We start from the raw sequence: 17,673 nt of genomic DNA on the forward strand, positions 1-17,673 counted from the left end.
GAAGTCTGAAGCTTTTTTATGCCTTTTGACGTAATTTGACGTCAAATCCACGTGAGAAAGGTGCGAACAATCCTACAGGGGGTGCGAATTTATCCTCTCCCTATAATTTGTTGTTAACAACTAAATATGGGATTTGCTAGCGACCATGGCAAAAGGCATTTCGCGATGGTCTGTTGCATGTTAGAGCAGCCAATAATACACTTTGGATTGGTCCCACCTATGTCTCAATCACGATCTGGTTGAACTGTCCATCGGAGTGTCCTAGGTCTTACATTGTACGCATTTAGGACTTAAGGTTAGGGGAGAGAGAGAGAGAGAGATCCTTTGATCCATCTGACCGTCTGGGTCCATTGACACCCCTAAGTAGGAGGGATCTCCATTTGGCATATATGAGACTAAGGACACCTACTGACCAATAGCCTCAACTACTTACAAGTGGCAGATGTAGAGTGCACCTATTGTTAATTGGATTGCTAGGGTGCCCATTTAATTTTCCAATACAATAAAAGGATTATATTGTGAAATGATGAGATCATGCAAGCATTTTTCCATTCCACGTCCAAAACAACCCTGGGCTTGTGATCCTCTCGAATTATAAGCATTGTAGAAGCTTATTTTAAAAAAAAATGAGTGCAATAGTCTTTTCTGGGGGTTATAAACCTGTAAAATTGGCTTAAAATTTCTATGGCTCCTTTTTTTTCACTAACCCACAAGCCGAGGAAGGATTTTGGGGAACCGTTTTGACATAAGATCCCCTGTCTCTGGTCTTTTTAAGCCCCTGTTTGTTTTGGAATTTGGGAACCGATTGTGATTGTTGGACTCAAACATTATCAGTTTTGGACTCACAATCCAAAACAAACAGGGCCTTATTGTTCTTAATGCAGGCCCTCCTCAAGATTGGGGAAGGCATGCCTAGCCTAATAAGAGGGCCAAGTGAAAATGTATCTCCTCAGAAGTCAGAACTAAAGAAGGGTTGTGTGGAATGATGGAGCAGGTGGTGTCCCACCAACCCAATGAATATTGAAAAATATAGGAGCCCACTATTTCTATCCAATTCCAATGTCAAATAAAGGAGGAGCTATGCCTCCCTATGCCTACAATTCCTTTTCCAAACTCTTTTGAGCATCACAATTTCGTTCATAAACTTACATTCGATAGCATTATTACCTTCATTCTGGAGGTCATTTTTTCACAAGGGAAATGGAATAGGTGTCCCCCCCTTCTCCTGCTACAACATACGACTCATGATAGAGGCATCTGCTATGCATTTGTTTTTTGTTTGTAGCTTGCTTTACTTATTAAGATCCGAGTTGTTTATCATGTAAATAACAGCTAGTCTCAGTATGTTCCTTTAGTACAAAAGCTTTATCTACTATAGAAAATAAAAGAATCCCTTTGAGACAGACTGAGGTTAATTACCATATAAACTTGGGTTGGTGAGAGACAAAATTGGTCATGGAAACAATCAAATATCCCTTCCTTTTTTTTAACTCTTGCCAAGATCATACTTACCAGACGTTTCCTGCCTATCGTTCCAGTTCATTCACTAAGCAATGCTTGCCTCTGTTGCCATGCTTCTTCGAGCCCGAGCCACCAATAAGTCATAGTCCTGCCAGTTTCAATATGTTCGTTCTTATGGATGAGCCAAGTAACAATGATACCTCACATTACAGATGGAAAAAATATGTCTTTCATTATATACCTATTTTAATTTTATATATATATATATATATATATATATATATATATATATACATTATTTACAGTGTATATATATGGTTTACTGAATTTTGTATAGCACTAGATACATTTCCCCATGCCTCAATACTTGTTATGATAATTTTGTGGTAATATGTCTTTCAGTAATCATATGTTTCATATCCGTGCATGAGATTTCTTTAATAGGATCCCCATGTTTTTAAACACCATGTGTTTATGCCTGACACTAAGTGAGTATTTGATCTTCAATGTTAATAATGCACACAAGTTTTGGGTATTCTAAAGAAAACAGAAGATAACATGATTATGTAACTGATTGGTAAATTACACAACGGACAAGGAAAAATCAGCCCTATTTGCCCTATTGATCTTTTCTTACAGAAACAACATCACATCAGCACTTTCCAGAAATTATCATTCAAAGTAGATTGAAAGTTTAGATATCTTGGTTAGTTTAAAATTTCACTGTCATCAGTCTTACATTCAGCAATTGAACTATCATAATTTGTTTGCACAACCTGCCATCAAGTCTCCAGTTGATAATTGATTGCAACTGTTTTTCTCTTTTTTCGTCCTTACTGAACAAACACCCAGATTTTTCCATTTCTCAAAGAAAGTCTGTTTAGAGTGAAAATGTTAATGTGATTGCATGGTTAAAACTAATGTTAAAAATCTTGGACGACACTTGAAATAAGTCTCCTGGTCTTTCAGAATTCCGAGTTCAACTCAGCTTTAGTCAATGAAAAAACTTCTCAATCTCATATTTGGGGCCTAGTCAAATGGATTCAACTCTGTGGAGTTCCTCGTCAGTCAGTGAGTTTTGATCAATGATTGGCACTTTTTTAGGCATGTATCCAGTACAGACTACAAAGAAATATGGTAGAAAATTGGGTGAGCCATAATATGTAGCAATACTAATCAAGTTCATGGTCACGCTACCTGCACAATAGCCTGCGCACAAAGCTTCCCAGATAGAACAGCACCCTCCATTGAAGCCAAATACTTCTGCTTTGTGTAGTCACCAGCCAAGTAGAACCCTTCTATTGGTGATCTTTGCAAAGGACGGCATGGTTCGCAATCAGGAATGGTTTTGTAAACAGACCTGAAATGGCACAATAAACTTTTTGTGAGGGAAGTCAGCTAAGAGGTGGGGTCCATTTCCTAAAAAAAAACTGCTGTATTGAATGTGTCATAGAAATACCAATGCAACTGGTGGGATAAAAAACAAACATATCCTTGTTTTTTGAGCATTAAATATATACTATTTAGATAGTTTTAGCATACTTATCCTAATCTTGACTAGATACATCCATCATATAATTTTATCAACTGTTGCTTACATAATAATGATCTCCCAAACCAACAATAATAACAATGATTTGCAAGTTGAGTTTTGCAGGGTTTTCATGTCACTCGACACCCCGTGCCTACGCTTGACTTTGAGATGCTTTGATCATGTCTTTTGTCATTTATGTTCAGAAAAAAAAAAAAAGGTGATTTGTAGCTCACCGTGGTGTTTTAACAACATGGTATTTCAGAACTTTGGCTTTGCTCTGATCCGCAGCGATTTCATCAGGGAAAAGTTTTGCGAGCTCCTTCATAGTAGCTTCAATAATTTCGGCATCAGTGCGTGAGATCCATTCTTCTGCAGGTGCAAGAACCAGCTCCAGCATAGAGCGGTTCGGATCATAATATTCCTGTAAGAGGGTTTTTAAACAGAACCTGATAAGGGAATGACAGTTTAGGCTTTTTTTTAACGAGGGAAAAAAACAGCTGATGCGCAAGCAATAAATCTGCTGCACCCTATTGTTTGAGGTATAATAACACCTAGAGGTCCAACAAATGCCATATTTGAAAAATAGACGAAAAAGAGAAAATGGGATAATGATGACTGACATTGCACAAATGTAAGGGCCCAGTTTTGGGTATAATTTATTAACTTGTGCATACCTTGCATGTCACAGACATGTCTGCATATACACTCAAAAGAGGACTTCTGCAAGTAAAGTACCAGTATTAGATGAATAAGCATTCCTGCACAACGATTGAATGTGTGGTAAAAAGAAACAAATTTGATGAAGGACGTAGGAACTTGCCCAATTGACTCAACCTGACCAAGATCGGGCCGAATTGAGCTAAATTGGTCTTTCCATGATTCAAGAAAACCTCAATCAAGTACTTGAAGGGTCAAGATGTTCTTGACACAATCAAGTATTTATGGAGTGGTTGAGGAGTCAAAAATCTCATTATTGTTGAATGGATCTATTGGGTTTTTATCTCAAAACAGCAGAATGACTACACAAAGTATCAGACCCAGTTTGGAGTTGGCACAGACTGGATCCCCCACTGAGTCTGGGTTGAGTTTTATGTTTTTAACCCAGTACTATGCTGAGTATGTCACAGGAATCACACTTTACATTTTGTAGGGTACAATCATAAGATGCACAGAAACACAATAATACTAGAACTTGTCATGTAATAGATTATTAACCAAGCCACTACCTTACATACAGATATTCATACAGTCAAACCGTGTTGACTTAAAGTAAATATAAAATAATGGTGATGAGTATAAGCAGGACCTGCTGAAAAGTAGATGATCATATGTGTTTTTCAGCTTCCTATCAAACCTGTGAAAGAAATTCAAACATAAGATATTACTAAAACTAAACTACATAGTTATATATTTACTAAGCTCAATAATTATGGAAAGCAAGATTAGAGATTACTGAATCAACTGAGCCATAATAAGGTACCTTGAAAATTGATGGAATGCATACTGACAAAGTGAAAGCAAATGCACTTAAAATATATATATATATATATATATATATATATATATATATATATATATAAAGGTAAACGCTGGTAGACCCTGTAACTAACCATATATGAACATTGATCACTGGAACTCCTACTAGTTTCTCCAATTTCTTGAAGTAAGAAATTTCTTTCCAATCTTGAGGCAAAAGAAGCTTCAGGATGTCAACTGATACAAGTGAAACAAATCAGAGATGCCAGAGAGGGACGGAACAACATCATCAACCACAAACCACAATTTAGAAGTCCAAGAGTAACTAGATGAACTCAGATAAAAAGCCAAGATGATACCTGGGGCCGCAATTACATAGACATCTCCTTCTATTATATTTCCATTACTAAGAACAAAATGCTTCACTGTTCCATCATCATTCAGCTCAATTTTTTGTATTCGTGAATTTAGTCGGACTTGGCCGCCTAATGATTGAATATGATTGGCAATTGGCATACATAGTCTCTCGGGAGGGTTACCATCTAAAAAGGCCATCTTGGAGCCATCCTTTTCCTGTTAATAAAAAATATTTATTCAGTTTTGAATTAGTCCTTTCACAAGCAATTTATCTAATCCTACATATTCCTTCTAGTACCTCAACTTGCATGCTTCTCACATTTCAATGGCTACACCAATATGAATCTCAGTGATGGAAACAATGATGCAAGAAAAGAAGTAAATCATTCATTAATAGTTCTATTAACAATTTTCTTTCAGATATATATGACCTCTAGCTGATTTGTGTTAACCAATCAATTTGACCACAATTCTTTGGCCAGTAGATAGAATATGCAAAACTGGTATCTGCTCTCAAGAAATAAACAGGAACTCAGACAGATATAGAAACTGTGCAATAAGTCCCCGACTAAGATATCTGACATATAGTTCAGGGATAGCCAGTGCAACATGATTATTTCATGGAAATTTCATTCACAAAGCTGAGTTAAAAAGGGAGACCATTATCCAAGAATCCTACAAAAAATGAAAAGACAAAAGGCTTCCCATTTAACGCAAGTCAGAAAACAATAAATTGAAACAAACCTTTGCCAAACAAATGACTAGGATACTCCATTATGAGCCTCAGCAACCAACAGTTAATTGATGCTGAGAAGTTTTGAAATAGAAAGAAAAGAACAATGGTAAATCAAAAAAATCCATACTTGCGATTTCTTTTTGTTTAATGAAGATTCAAAAAAGGAAGCATTTTAAAATTTAAAACAAACAGTTATAAATTCTATTTTGCGGTTCATCTTTTTATCGGTGGATCACTATAAAATTGAAAAAGCAAATGAAACAAAAAAAAAAATGCTGTTTTGATTTAATGTGCTTAATCAGCTCTTAGGGTAGCAATTGAGACTGGATTAACTATCGGTGCACTTATTTTTGTTCTGTCCATAATTATTTTCATGAAGTAAATTCTAACGACCTCAAGCTCTACCTTGTATCGGATAAATGCTGTAACATTTTCCAAATAATATAAAGAAAATATGGACATACAAACCTGAAGAAAACGATTCAAAGCAATCAGAATGCACTGCATGGAAAGCTCATCAGGATTGATGAAGTTCAGAGCCTTTGACATGGCAATAAAAACCTCATCATTGACTCGATCAGGTACGCCCTGAAAAAGAAAATAGCAATATCATTGATATGTTCTGATTTGAAGGATTCCATAAAATTCAATTAACCTTCTATTAAATGAAGAATTAATATGTTAAAGATCAACCAGGCCACAATTGACTATCCTTCAGCCATAAAAGGCCGCAGTCAAGAAGCAACCCTCTCTAATATGTAAAGGGGCAAAACTAATTGTATTGTGTGTTAAAGGTATTTCATGCTTCTCTTAGATTCATTTATCTGTTACAATCATGGTTTTAAATTTCCACCGAAACTGACACGAAATAACGAAATGTTTTCATTTCCATAACCACCGAAACCGAAATGCATAGATCAAAATTGTAAGTGTAATAGTGGTACATGTATATGTATATATTACATAATTATAATTATATCAATTGCATGCGAAATGTGGTGCATGCATTATGTATAATATTTATATGAATTACATGTGAAATTTGATATCAATATTTTAAAACCATTATATGGATGATTGTCTTGCTCATGTCATGGTTTCTAAGAGTGTATTTGTGCTCATTCTAGCGTTTACTGAAGTTTCATCTTTAAATTCTATCATTTGCATATGTTTCCATGATTTTACAAGATTTCTACCGAAATTTCCAACTAAAAACCGAAATGTTTCCGTTTCCGTGGCAACCGAAACCGAAATTTAAAACCTTGGTTATGGCATAGTTAAGGGTATTTTTTTATTCTCCTATCCTTACTCAAGTGAAGGGCATATGTCTTTTAGTAATTATTTTTATGTGACGGTAATATGCTCGTGTGTGGTAATATATGAGTTGATTGCTCCAAACAATGACCCGTGAATTTTCTCTAACTCCCATTATGCACAAGAAAACCATTAGAAATTTGGACCAAATCTAACCGAAACAGTAAAATTGCTTCACAAACAGAAGTGGCAACTAGAATTACAATGTGATACCCATTTTCAATAGTTGGGAACCAGACACATGTTGATGGGGATCTAGACTCGGGATTCTGAGTGCACAAATGACGGAGGAGACATGGAGTCGGATGGACGATCAGATTGTTTGATCTAGATGTCCTAGATCGATGATCTGACACACATATGATCCACAGATGTTGCAGATATATTCCACATGCCCGGCAGGCCCACATAATTTTTTTTTTCAAAGATTGATTTAGATGTCACGTGGGCCCCTTTTGGATTCCATACATTCTTTAGAGTTTTTCTTTTAGTTATAGGACTTTAAATAAGTATTTTATAAGTCTTTTTGAGTAATAAGGGGTAATAGGGTCCTTTCCCATCAAAATAGCCTAAAGTTATTGGAGTTACTAGTATTTTTAAGTCATAAGGGGTAAGAGAATTGGCAACTTTGTCCAACTTATGAACCCCATTCAGCTCTGTAGAATTTGAATTTCAAAACTTAGTCCAAGGGCATAACACATCTTTCTTATACCAATAATAACATTTAACCATGTAAATTAGCACATATTCCAATAAAATAAGCTTGATTCTATTACCTGCCTTTTCATCCATTCTTTAACTGTTAAACCATCCTGAGCCTCAACATAAGCCTGTCCACCAACCATTGCTGGCAAAAGACCAATGGCAAAGCGCACTTTCTCTGGCCAAGTCAGCATTTCATTATTCTTTAAGATGGCCCAGATCCCTGACAATCACATTCTTAAATAAATCATAACTTAAATTAAGTAGCGAACAAGGAAATTTTATGAGCTGCTAAAATATCAATTGTTACACACTTAACAGGAAAACAACATAATCATATAATCATAATAAAGAAGAATGTGCAAAACAAGAATCTTCAATACACACCTCATGTTACACTAGCACAAAATCAAGTAGCACATTGTTGACAGCAAACATGTGCATGAAAGAAACATAAAGTACTGCGATCAAATTATTGTCATTAAAGGAGACGTTTAAGTAATATGTGGAAACTTCAGTTGCATTCTTTTAAAGGAAAGGAAATAAGTCTGAATATTCATCAAGAGATTCGCACAATTCCAATTTCGAGTGCTTCACAAATAAAATAACAAAAAGATTAAATAGAAGTCCTTGCTGCACAGGTTTCCTTGTCTTGTTTTTGTTTTTTTTTAGTCATAGGTTTCCTTGTCTTTGCTGCAGGTCTGAACGGCTCCAAAAGAAGATGTCTCATCCCTCGGGAGAACAATCAGGAAGAATACCTCCTGTTTAAAAGCGAATTTTGTGAAAAGTTCACCTGATACAAGAGCTCAATCTTAGACCTGCCAGAATCGTCCTGAAAAGTAATTATTCAGTTTTAAATACCTTTGATCTTTTAGAATCTCTGTAAGAGTCCTCAAAGAAAAGGACCTCTTCAGTTTCCCATAACTTGCCAGAATCGTCCTGAAAAGTAATTATTCAGTTTTAAATACCTTTGATCTTTTAGAATCTCTGTAAGAGTCCTCAAAGAAAAGGACCTCTTCAGTTTCCCATAACTTGCCAGAATCGTCCTGAAAAGTAATTATTCAGTTTTAAATACCTTTGATCTTTTAGAATCTCTGAAAGAGTCCTCAAAGAAAAGGACCTCTTCAGTTTCCCATAACTTAAATCTTTTAGAACCTCGGGAAGAGTCCTCCTGGAAGAGGGGCTTCAGTTTCAGATTACTTCATGTTGGAACTTTTAGAAGGGTCCTCTAGAAAGAGGGACTCTTCAATTCACATGATTCTTTAATATCGCAACCTTTCGGGAGAGTCCCACCAAAGAAATATAGTTCACAAAATTCTTATCTTTAGAACCTTTGGAAAAGTTTTTCCAAGAAAGAAATCCTCGGTTCACATTTGGTTCAAGTTTCAGAAGTATTTGTTGAGATAGCTTTCCCTTAAATGAAGACTTTGTAAGAATGCACTCAAGGGAGGATTCTTTTTTTAATAGAAAACGCCCTTCCAAAAGAGAAAGCTTTTCTGAACCTATTTGGGAGAGTCCACCCAAAGCAAAATTCTTTGTTGATTCTCATTGGAAAGGGTCCACCAAAACTCCGTGGAACTTCTTTGGAAAGAATCCATCTGGAGGGCTCTTTGCTGTCTGCTGAACACTTTTTAGAAAGAATCCAATCAGAGGGCTCTTTATTGAACTTCTTTGGAAAGAGTCCACTTGGAGGAATCCTTAGTACAATTATTTGGATTTTGGAGGGAGTCCACCCAAAGGAGGAATATTTATTGAAACTTCTTCCGAAAAAGTCCACCTAAAGGATGGCACCTAATTGAACTTCATTGAAAATAGTCATCCCAAAGAAGCATTTATTGGATCTTCTTCAGAAAGAGCCCACACGAAGGAGGATCTTTACTGAATTTCTTAAGAAAGAGTCCACCCAGAAGACTCTTTATTGAACTTATTAGAAAAGAGCCCACATAGGGGACTCTTTATTGGACTTCCATGCAATTTCTACTAGAGCATGTTTCTTAGAATGGAAATTCATTGTAAAAGTTTCACAAAGAGTCCTCCCGTAGGGGGCTGCTTCCTTGTTATGCTATATGCAACATATTTTGGTCAAAGGCCTTTTGAGTGCAGGAGGATATGGGTTAATCTATCTTTATGAGTTTGAGATAATTGCATGTTACCACAGATCAAATCTATCAGTTAAATGTTGACCATCAACACAATCCAGAAATCAGGGTTTTGATTTGAACATTGAATGTTCTGTGACTACTTGTAGATATGATTGCGTGATGATCTAGAAGTTGACCAGTGTATCAAGTCACAAGTTAATGGACTTGGGTTGATTTACAAACATAACGATTTGGAGATCAATTAGTGCACATGAAGATTGATCAACGAACTAATCTGTAGGTTGAAGAGAGATGTAATATGCTAATTGCAGACAGATGAGGGTATTCAAATTCATATTTCTCACAGAATGCAGCAACCACATGTCAGGAGGTTAATAGACAGCGTACCATTTAAGGGTGCAGGAAGAACTTCAGGGAAATCAAAGCGGCTGAACTCTCCAGGCTTGTTTGGCATTGCAAAAATCATAGAGTGCTCCTTCCACTGCAACCGGTCATCAATACCAAGTTCCCCAAACAAATTTTGCACGTTTGGATAAGCTCCAACTACAAGAAAAATAAAACACCATTAGACGTACATGATTAACTTCACATGAAAAATGTATTTAGTTGGGAGAGAATGAAGAAACCATTATATCAACCAAATTTTTTTTTATTTTTTTTTAAAAAGAAACATTTTACTACTTAAAGCATCTACTTCATTTCAGGTATGATATTGGCTCTTCATGGGCCTAATAAATATCAAATTTAGTGCACAAGATCAATAAAACTAACCATTTATCATACCAAATGCTAATATAAATAATACAAATAAAAATAAAAATACAATAAAAGAAACCCTAAAAAGACAAATATAATCTAAAATATGGTACCTCTGTCGAATACAACACTTTGACGTAGACAAAGACTCTTCCCTTTTGTGTGGAATGATTTGGAAGTGGAAGAAGTACAGCAAAATTAATATATATATATATATATATAGGGATTTGCGAGGGATCGTCGCATAAGGCATTTCGAGGACCGGCTGTTGCATGACAGAGCAGCCGCCTCATGTGAATTAAACCATATATATGTACTGTGCAAATGTCTTGCTTCTCTAGGGGTATTTTGGGAATTCTTGACGTAGTGGGCATTTCATGTGTTCTTAACTCTCCCGTATGTTTCTTATTCTTGATGTAGAAGGCACACAAAGAACCATTTCAGTCAAAAGTACTGAATGATGGATTGTGCTATTAGTTCCTAACAATTGACTTTCTTACGAGAACTAACTTGTAAGTTGCAACTGGAAGTATAAGAAACAAAGTGTTGCCCTCTGGCCATGAAAAGCCTAAGTCAAATATCTATCCGTAATGACTCATTATGCTGAGAATTGAGACCAAATTGTACAGTAATATGCAAATTGAAGAAATGATAAAATAAAACATTTGGTGAAGTTTGTTATGAGAAAAACAAAAACACTCAACAAACACCTTAAAAGGAGAAACCTATGCAGAAAAATAAATGGGGAAAACAAACTTTCCACTTCTGAAATTCCAATAGAATCCAGATTGCAATTAATCTAAAGACATTAAGCTTACAGAATATATGCAGGCCAGTTTCACACCAGTCTCCATCATTATCCTTCCATGCAGCCACCTATTAGACGAAAGATCAATATATATTGCCCAAAATTTACCGTTTTTCTCTTTCATTCTTCAAGGAATTATTACAGTAAGAACTATGCATGTGATTCTATAGAACGAAGAAAAATATATTTGACTGGAATTATCTAATTACCTCCATACTTTATTATCCATCATAAAGCTGTAGCCATATTTAAATATTGTTCACATTATTCTATGAATTTGATTAACCTATATAAAAACAGCTTTCACTTATTGGAACATGCATTAAAATTGTGTTATAGTAGGTTAGCAGTAAAAAAAGTAGGTTAGCAGTAAAGCAATTTGAGAATGCAATGTAACTTTTTTGTTGGTAAATTTTCTTCTCTTGTTCTTGGCTTCCAATAGCCCCAATATGCCATCAGCTAAGGTGTGGGAATCTCTTGTTCCTCCTAGTATGGAAGTTTTTTGTTGGATACATGGATGGCATTGCCCCCTTAAGTTGAACTTGTGCCATGCCCCAAAAAGGAATTCCAGCATGCAGATCAGAGTATTCTTGGTAGGGAGACAGGAAACTATGGACCACATTTTTATTCTACATAGCATGTCTATGTTTATTTGTTTGGTGATTCATATGGTTGACTACATACAACTGATTAATGAAATGAAAAAAAAGTACAAGACTGCACTTTTGAACACATAGAACGTGAAGTGAAAAGCATTTAAAATTGACCAAAAAATCATATTTGGGTCTTAGAAAATAGAAGCAATACATGATGCCTTAAAATTCTGAACAAGGTCTAATGTACGGATCTTGCAGGACAATTCGATCAGGTTCATGCCAGCTAACATGTCCATACCAGTCACGCACTGGCTAAAACTAAAGTACGGGTCTTGCAGGACAATTCGATCAGGTTCATTACAGCTAACATGTTCGTACCACTCAGGTACTGGCTAAAACGAGTTCATATAAGCTGAGTCACAAGTCACAAACTTATCGAACCAATTCCTTTTGAAGAATGAAAGGCGCTGCCGAGTTGATGTGACTCAGCCAAGATTTTAAACCATGAATTCTGAAGAGTTTTAGGGAAATAATTAGACAATAGGTTTTCTGGGGACCATGTCATGAGTTCAAATCGCATATTCCCAACAAAGACAGAATGTTGATTTTTTTTTTCAAAATAACGGCAGTTACTTAAATTGGTCTGGTCAATTTTATTAGAAGAATATGAGAACAATAGCATAAAGAACAAACCAGGGAAAAAAACCTAGCAATGGAATTAAATTTATCAAAAATTAAAAATAAAAATCTTGAGGACCAGCAATATATAAACCTTTCCACCCAGAACATCTCTCGCCTCCAACAATATGGGCTTGTGACCGGCATCTGCAAGATATTTTGCCGTAGATAAACCAGCCAAACCTACAAACAGGTAAGAAAGTTACAATAGGAGTAGAAGGGGAAAGGAAATGACAATATAAAATCACATGAAAAATGGTTATGTGTGAATGACAATATAAAATCACATGAAAAATGGTTAGGTGTGAATGACGACATAAAAAGGAAAGCAAATGAAAAAAGGTCTAACAAACCTAAGCATGAAAATAAAACCCAGATGTCACCTACTTGGAGACTAAACATCACAATGAATAGACCATCAACTCGTGAAGCAGGCATAAGCTACTACTGCATTAGCAGAAAACTATACCCAAGTGTGCTTAAAGACCAAAACGAGAACTAAAGTAGCATTCCTAATACGCATGCTTCAAAATTATATCTACATATCAAACCAGGGCTCATGACAAGACAAGATGCAAGAAGGAACACAGGCAAATATGGTGAAGAACAAAAACTAACAGCTAGAGCCTAACACATAGAAATAGAGCAGAAAATGGATTATCTATGTTATAGGCATAAATAAATGAATTATTTATGTTTACCTGCCCCAGCAATTACAACTTGTAATGGTTTACTTGGGCGTGCTGAAGTACGAAAGGATGAAGAAAAGGAACCTGCTTCTAAAAAATTAACAGCGGTTTCAAGATTGGGTCTCGGATAGTCCATGCAAACAACCTGCATTCATAATTCCCAATCACTTGTTTGTGTTAAATGATGCATGTTCTCCAAATGTAAAGCAGCAAACAAACCTGCAAAGGACCAACTTCCTGCTTCGGCCTTGTTCCAATAAACCATGAATTTGGAGTTCCCAAGCGGTGACCCATTGAATCACTGCCTCTGAATGCTAGCATATTGTTATATTCAGAATTTATACCAAAACATTTGCGAGTCGAATGTGAACTGGACAGATGTCTTTTATGAATTGGGCCGCTTAAATTCATGGCAGAAATATTCATGGTGACGAATCTCCAATGTACTGTTTTACCACATGGTTAGCATAACAAGTGTCAGTCACTGTGATGAAAACTGTACTAGTTACAATAATAACAAGGCAACTTCTCATCTTACTTTATATGTCAATAATGCAGGAGCACAAGGAGATGCAAACCCTAAAGAAAATCCTGGAAAAGGGGAGAAAAATCATCGTTTAACGTCAGGTTCATTTCCCCAAAATTTAACTCAGACTACAATTTTCAGAACCAATGCTTTCATAAAATAAAAAAGGACGGCCCTGTGCACGAGGGTCCCGCCATTGCAGGGTCTGGGGAGGGCTAGATGTACGCAGCCTTACCGCTGTTTTGCAGAGAGGCTGTTTCCGTGACTCAAACCCAGGACCACAAGGTCACAATGGAGCAACCTTACCGTTGCGCCAAGGCTCGCCCTCATGAATTCAGAATATCGGCTCTAGGGGTGTAAATGGATATTCGAAAATTCGATTACCATTTGCATCCGAATCCGTTTAAGGCGAATATTATCTGAATCTGTTTCAAGCAGATATTATCCGAATCCGTTTATGAGATATTTGGCTCTTAGCGGATGCGAATCTGGGCGCATCCTGGTAAATGGTATATCTGCCGTTTAACATCCGAATCCGAGAAGTACATCATTTTTATTTATAATAATATCATTAATATTTATTTTAGTAATGACACACTATCTTTTGTTTCTAAAAGAAAAGTAAATTTTCTTTTTAGAAAAAAAAAAGTGTTTTGGGTGGGAAATGGAGTAATCTCTCATTTTAAGGGCAGTCTTGGAGTTTGACATAGCTTCTTTATGAAACAACAAATGTGGGTTGTAGGATGAAAGAGCAAATGGATGATGGTGATTGAAAGAAAATGTCATAGCTTCTAGAGAATTCTAAAGCAAAAAGGTCATCTAGACTTCTTCGGCTTGAGTGAACATCTTGAACTTGATTCGGCTCTTGTGACTTCTCCTCCAATCTTCAATACATATTGAAAGGTGCATAAGGTGTCACCATGGCATGTTCAACTCCAAGCTCTTTCTTGACACTTGCTAAGGGAACTTGTGGGATCTTCATCTCGAGCTTCTTGACTAGATCATCTCCAAATGGTGATGTCTTCACTGTAGGCGCAAGCTCTTGGTTCCTTTGATCCTTGATCCACAAGCCATGTATTGAGAAGAGTTGTGTAATGGCGATTATGACATGAAATTCCTGTATATAACACAATACCTCAAGCAACACATTAGTCCATAAATGCTAATCAATTTGAGTTTGCTAATCATCAAAACAAGAAGGTAAGGTGAATGATTAACCCATGGGAACCCTTGGCTTACAAAAGTGCCCCTGTAACTCAAGCACTCTAGCAAAACTTTTTATAAGCCTATTAAGTGCTCATATGGCTAAACTTCCGCCTTTACACATTACAAGTACCAAACACTTTCCCTTTATTATAGCAGTTTAAATAATAATGAAATCTCTCTATATGAAGTACTTGACTCATTGAATTCAAGATTTGATATCTCTCTAAGCATTGAGTGGAGTTCCCATTATTGATGATTATCTGTTATTGCCTTTAGTATTATCCCTATTAATGTTTTATACTTCAGTCTTTTGCAAGACCTTTTGCCAGTATTTTGCAAGGAGAAGCAAAAGAGAGGAGAAATGAGGAGGCCGGGACACTATCTCCGGCATTCCTTAGTGCCCCCAACCCCCACCAAAATCCATCGCTGCCCCTCTCCACCTTCTTACGACCACCTCCATCACCACCAGTCACCTCCATGTCTAACCCAATCCCCATCTCCATCCCCATTTCTCTTCATCTTCCACCATCAGCAATCCCTCTTCCCCTGTTCAAAATAGCCCAAACCCATTCCATCATATACACCAAAAAAAAAAAAAAAAACCCAAAGACCATTACCAACATCATCCATCCCCACTGCCTCTCTCTCTCTCTCTCTCTCTCTCTCTCTCTCTCTCTCTCTCTGCCTTTGTTTTAAAAGGAAGAAGAGGATCTTATATATTTTAGGGTTTGAGAGTTAATTTTGAGAAGAGAAGGTAGAGGTATGGTTTCAGGGTTTGGAAAATTCATTCGAGGAGTAAGAAGGAGAAGAAAGATAAAGTGCTGCAATAAAATGTTCAAATTTACCGGATAAACGGATACAGATAATATCCGAATTCGAACAATATCCGCCAGAATCGAATTTGGTAATAGACATTAAATATCTGTCAAATTCGAATCTGAATCCGAATTCGGATAGTGTATACTGTAATCGAATTCGGATATAGCCATATCCGCTTCGAATTTGATCCGTTTACACCCCTAATCGGCTCTATAATAACCGCTAACATAACTCTGAAAATGCAGAAATGGCGACACAAACTAATCTATCCAAAGAAAAAAAAATAAGCATTGATATCTCTCCACGGAAAGTTGCGAAATCCATACAAACAGAAATGATAAGCTGAGGGGGAAAAGGTATAAAATAAAAGAAATTCCCCACATAGATTTAAAAAAAAAAAAAAACTGAAAGTTGAAGACATGTTTTCAGAACTTCAAAAAAGAGAATATCAAGAAACAGGTTCTACCATACACGAATCAAGCTACCACCAAATCAACATATCAACTGTTGAGAAAAAGTCAATTAATTTTGTGGAAAATGCAACATAACTTATAGTTTTGCACAAATAATCAACTGCATAACCCCTAAATAATGTCCAAAAACAACCATTAGCAGCTTGTGCCACTGTAAAATCCTCTAGAAACATATAACAGCTGAATTTGAAACAAAAAAACCACTAAGCTCCTGTTCGTTTAAGATTATGATAACCGATTGTGAGTGCCAAACCGATTATTGGACTCAAAATTACGTTTAAATTTGAGTCCATAATAATTAAATCAAGAAGCAACAGAATCAATGCACCATTTCAAAAAAACATAATCAATGCATCAATCACCAGATGAGGCGAAACAACTTACAACAAACAGTTATTTGAAACTCCAACCGTCAATATGAAATTATTCACTTAAAAATCTTTTCAAATTTCAACAACCATTTGTGCCACCAGAAAAAACCCACAACTAAACTCACAACAAACCCAGGTTCAAAACCCAGTTAATTGAAAACCCCATCATCAGTTTCTTCATATTTGGCATATTAACTAAAAAATTCTGAGTGTTCAATCAAAAACTTGGAAACTTGAAAAGTCCTAAACCATCCGGACATGAAATAAGAAACTAACAGCATAGGTGGCTACACGACAAAATAAGCAGATACCCAAGAGATATTACAGAGAAAACTACCTGTTCCTCACCTTTCACAGAAAAAAGGAAGGACTATTAAAGGGCTAGAAGCTTTTGAAGTGGGTTTCTTCCACAGAGAAATTAAGTGGAAGAAACTTGTTGAAAGAGAAGAGAAAAAAGATGAAACAAGTTTTTAATGGATGAGTTGGCCGAATCAAAAGCCTAGACAAGGAATACAAAATTGGACTAAAAACAATAGTGGAAGGCCCTTCTCAGGTGATGGAATATTCGGCAAGGGTGGGACCCACTTCGATGATCCCAACCGTTCATTTGTTGGACCCCGATATGGATAGGCCATGACCCAAAATTTAAAAAAAATGTTTCACATCGAATGATCCTAACCCTCCCACAAATCAAAAAGTTAAAAAAACATTAGGCTCATTGTATGGAGAAGATTTCTGATGGATGGCCTATCTACCACAAAGGCCAAGAAATGAATGGCTTAGATTATCCAAATAGGTGGGCTCCATTAAACTTTTTTCCCACCCACATAAATAAATGCCCAAGTGGGAAGTACCATATAAAATCTCCAACAAATAATTTCCACAATTCAGAGGGTTAGGATGGTACGAGAGATTATTTTAGGATAGTCTCTGTGGTTACCTAATCATGTATGTCCAGTCCATTTATCATAGAACATCTTAATTTATATTAATAGTTTTTTTTTTTTTTTTTTGTCATGATATTAAGGAGCAATTGCCGTTATTCTCACGCAGGCAGTGTGATTCTATT

General features: G+C 36.2%; 1 protein-coding gene across 4 annotated transcripts; it reads right to left on the minus strand.

The window, feature by feature from the left end:
* Positions 1-1,248: 1,248 nt before the first annotated feature.
* Positions 1,249-17,230, minus strand: PDS3 (phytoene desaturase 3). Of its 4 annotated transcripts, none has more exons than XM_077384734.1 (16): positions 16,953-17,230; positions 13,748-13,800; positions 13,429-13,655; positions 13,222-13,354; positions 12,615-12,703; positions 11,257-11,314; positions 10,070-10,225; positions 7,655-7,803; positions 6,033-6,152; positions 4,831-5,044; positions 4,606-4,708; positions 4,302-4,349; positions 3,670-3,715; positions 3,229-3,416; positions 2,659-2,821; positions 1,249-1,609 (listed from the first exon to the last, which is right to left on the minus strand). In XM_077384734.1, the coding sequence occupies exons 3-16, from the start codon at positions 13,633-13,635 to the stop codon at positions 1,547-1,549; spliced, it is 1,737 nt and encodes a 578-aa protein (XP_077240849.1). In that variant the 5' UTR covers positions 13,636-13,655; positions 13,748-13,800; positions 16,953-17,230; the 3' UTR covers positions 1,249-1,546. The 4 variants fall into 4 exon arrangements, with proteins under 4 accessions (XP_077240849.1, XP_077240850.1, XP_077240851.1 ...); XM_077384735.1 differs by having other exon boundaries at positions 16,942-17,230; XM_077384736.1 differs by lacking the exon at positions 13,748-13,800 and having other exon boundaries at positions 16,942-17,230.
* Between the last annotated feature and the right edge of the window lie 443 nt (positions 17,231-17,673).

The sequence above is a fragment of the Tasmannia lanceolata genome, unplaced genomic scaffold, assembly GCF_043159265.1.
Source record: "Tasmannia lanceolata isolate RefF3 unplaced genomic scaffold, GAP_Taslan_0.1 ptg000007l, whole genome shotgun sequence".
Lineage (NCBI taxonomy): Eukaryota > Viridiplantae > Streptophyta > Magnoliopsida > Canellales > Winteraceae > Tasmannia > Tasmannia lanceolata.

Excerpts from the sequence above, each read along its gene's own strand:
- PDS3 (XM_077384734.1), bottom strand. The coding sequence starts at position 13,635 with ATGAATATTTCTGCCATGAATTTAAGCGGCCCAATTCATAAAAGACAT. Across the intron at positions 10,226-11,256 it reads AACTGGCCTGCATATATTCT|TTGGAGCTTATCCAAACGTG; the intron begins GTAAGCTTAATG and ends TTTTTCTTGTAG. Across the intron at positions 3,716-4,301 it reads GATCATCTACTTTTCAGCAG|AAGTCCTCTTTTGAGTGTAT; the intron begins GTCCTGCTTATA and ends CTTTACTTGCAG.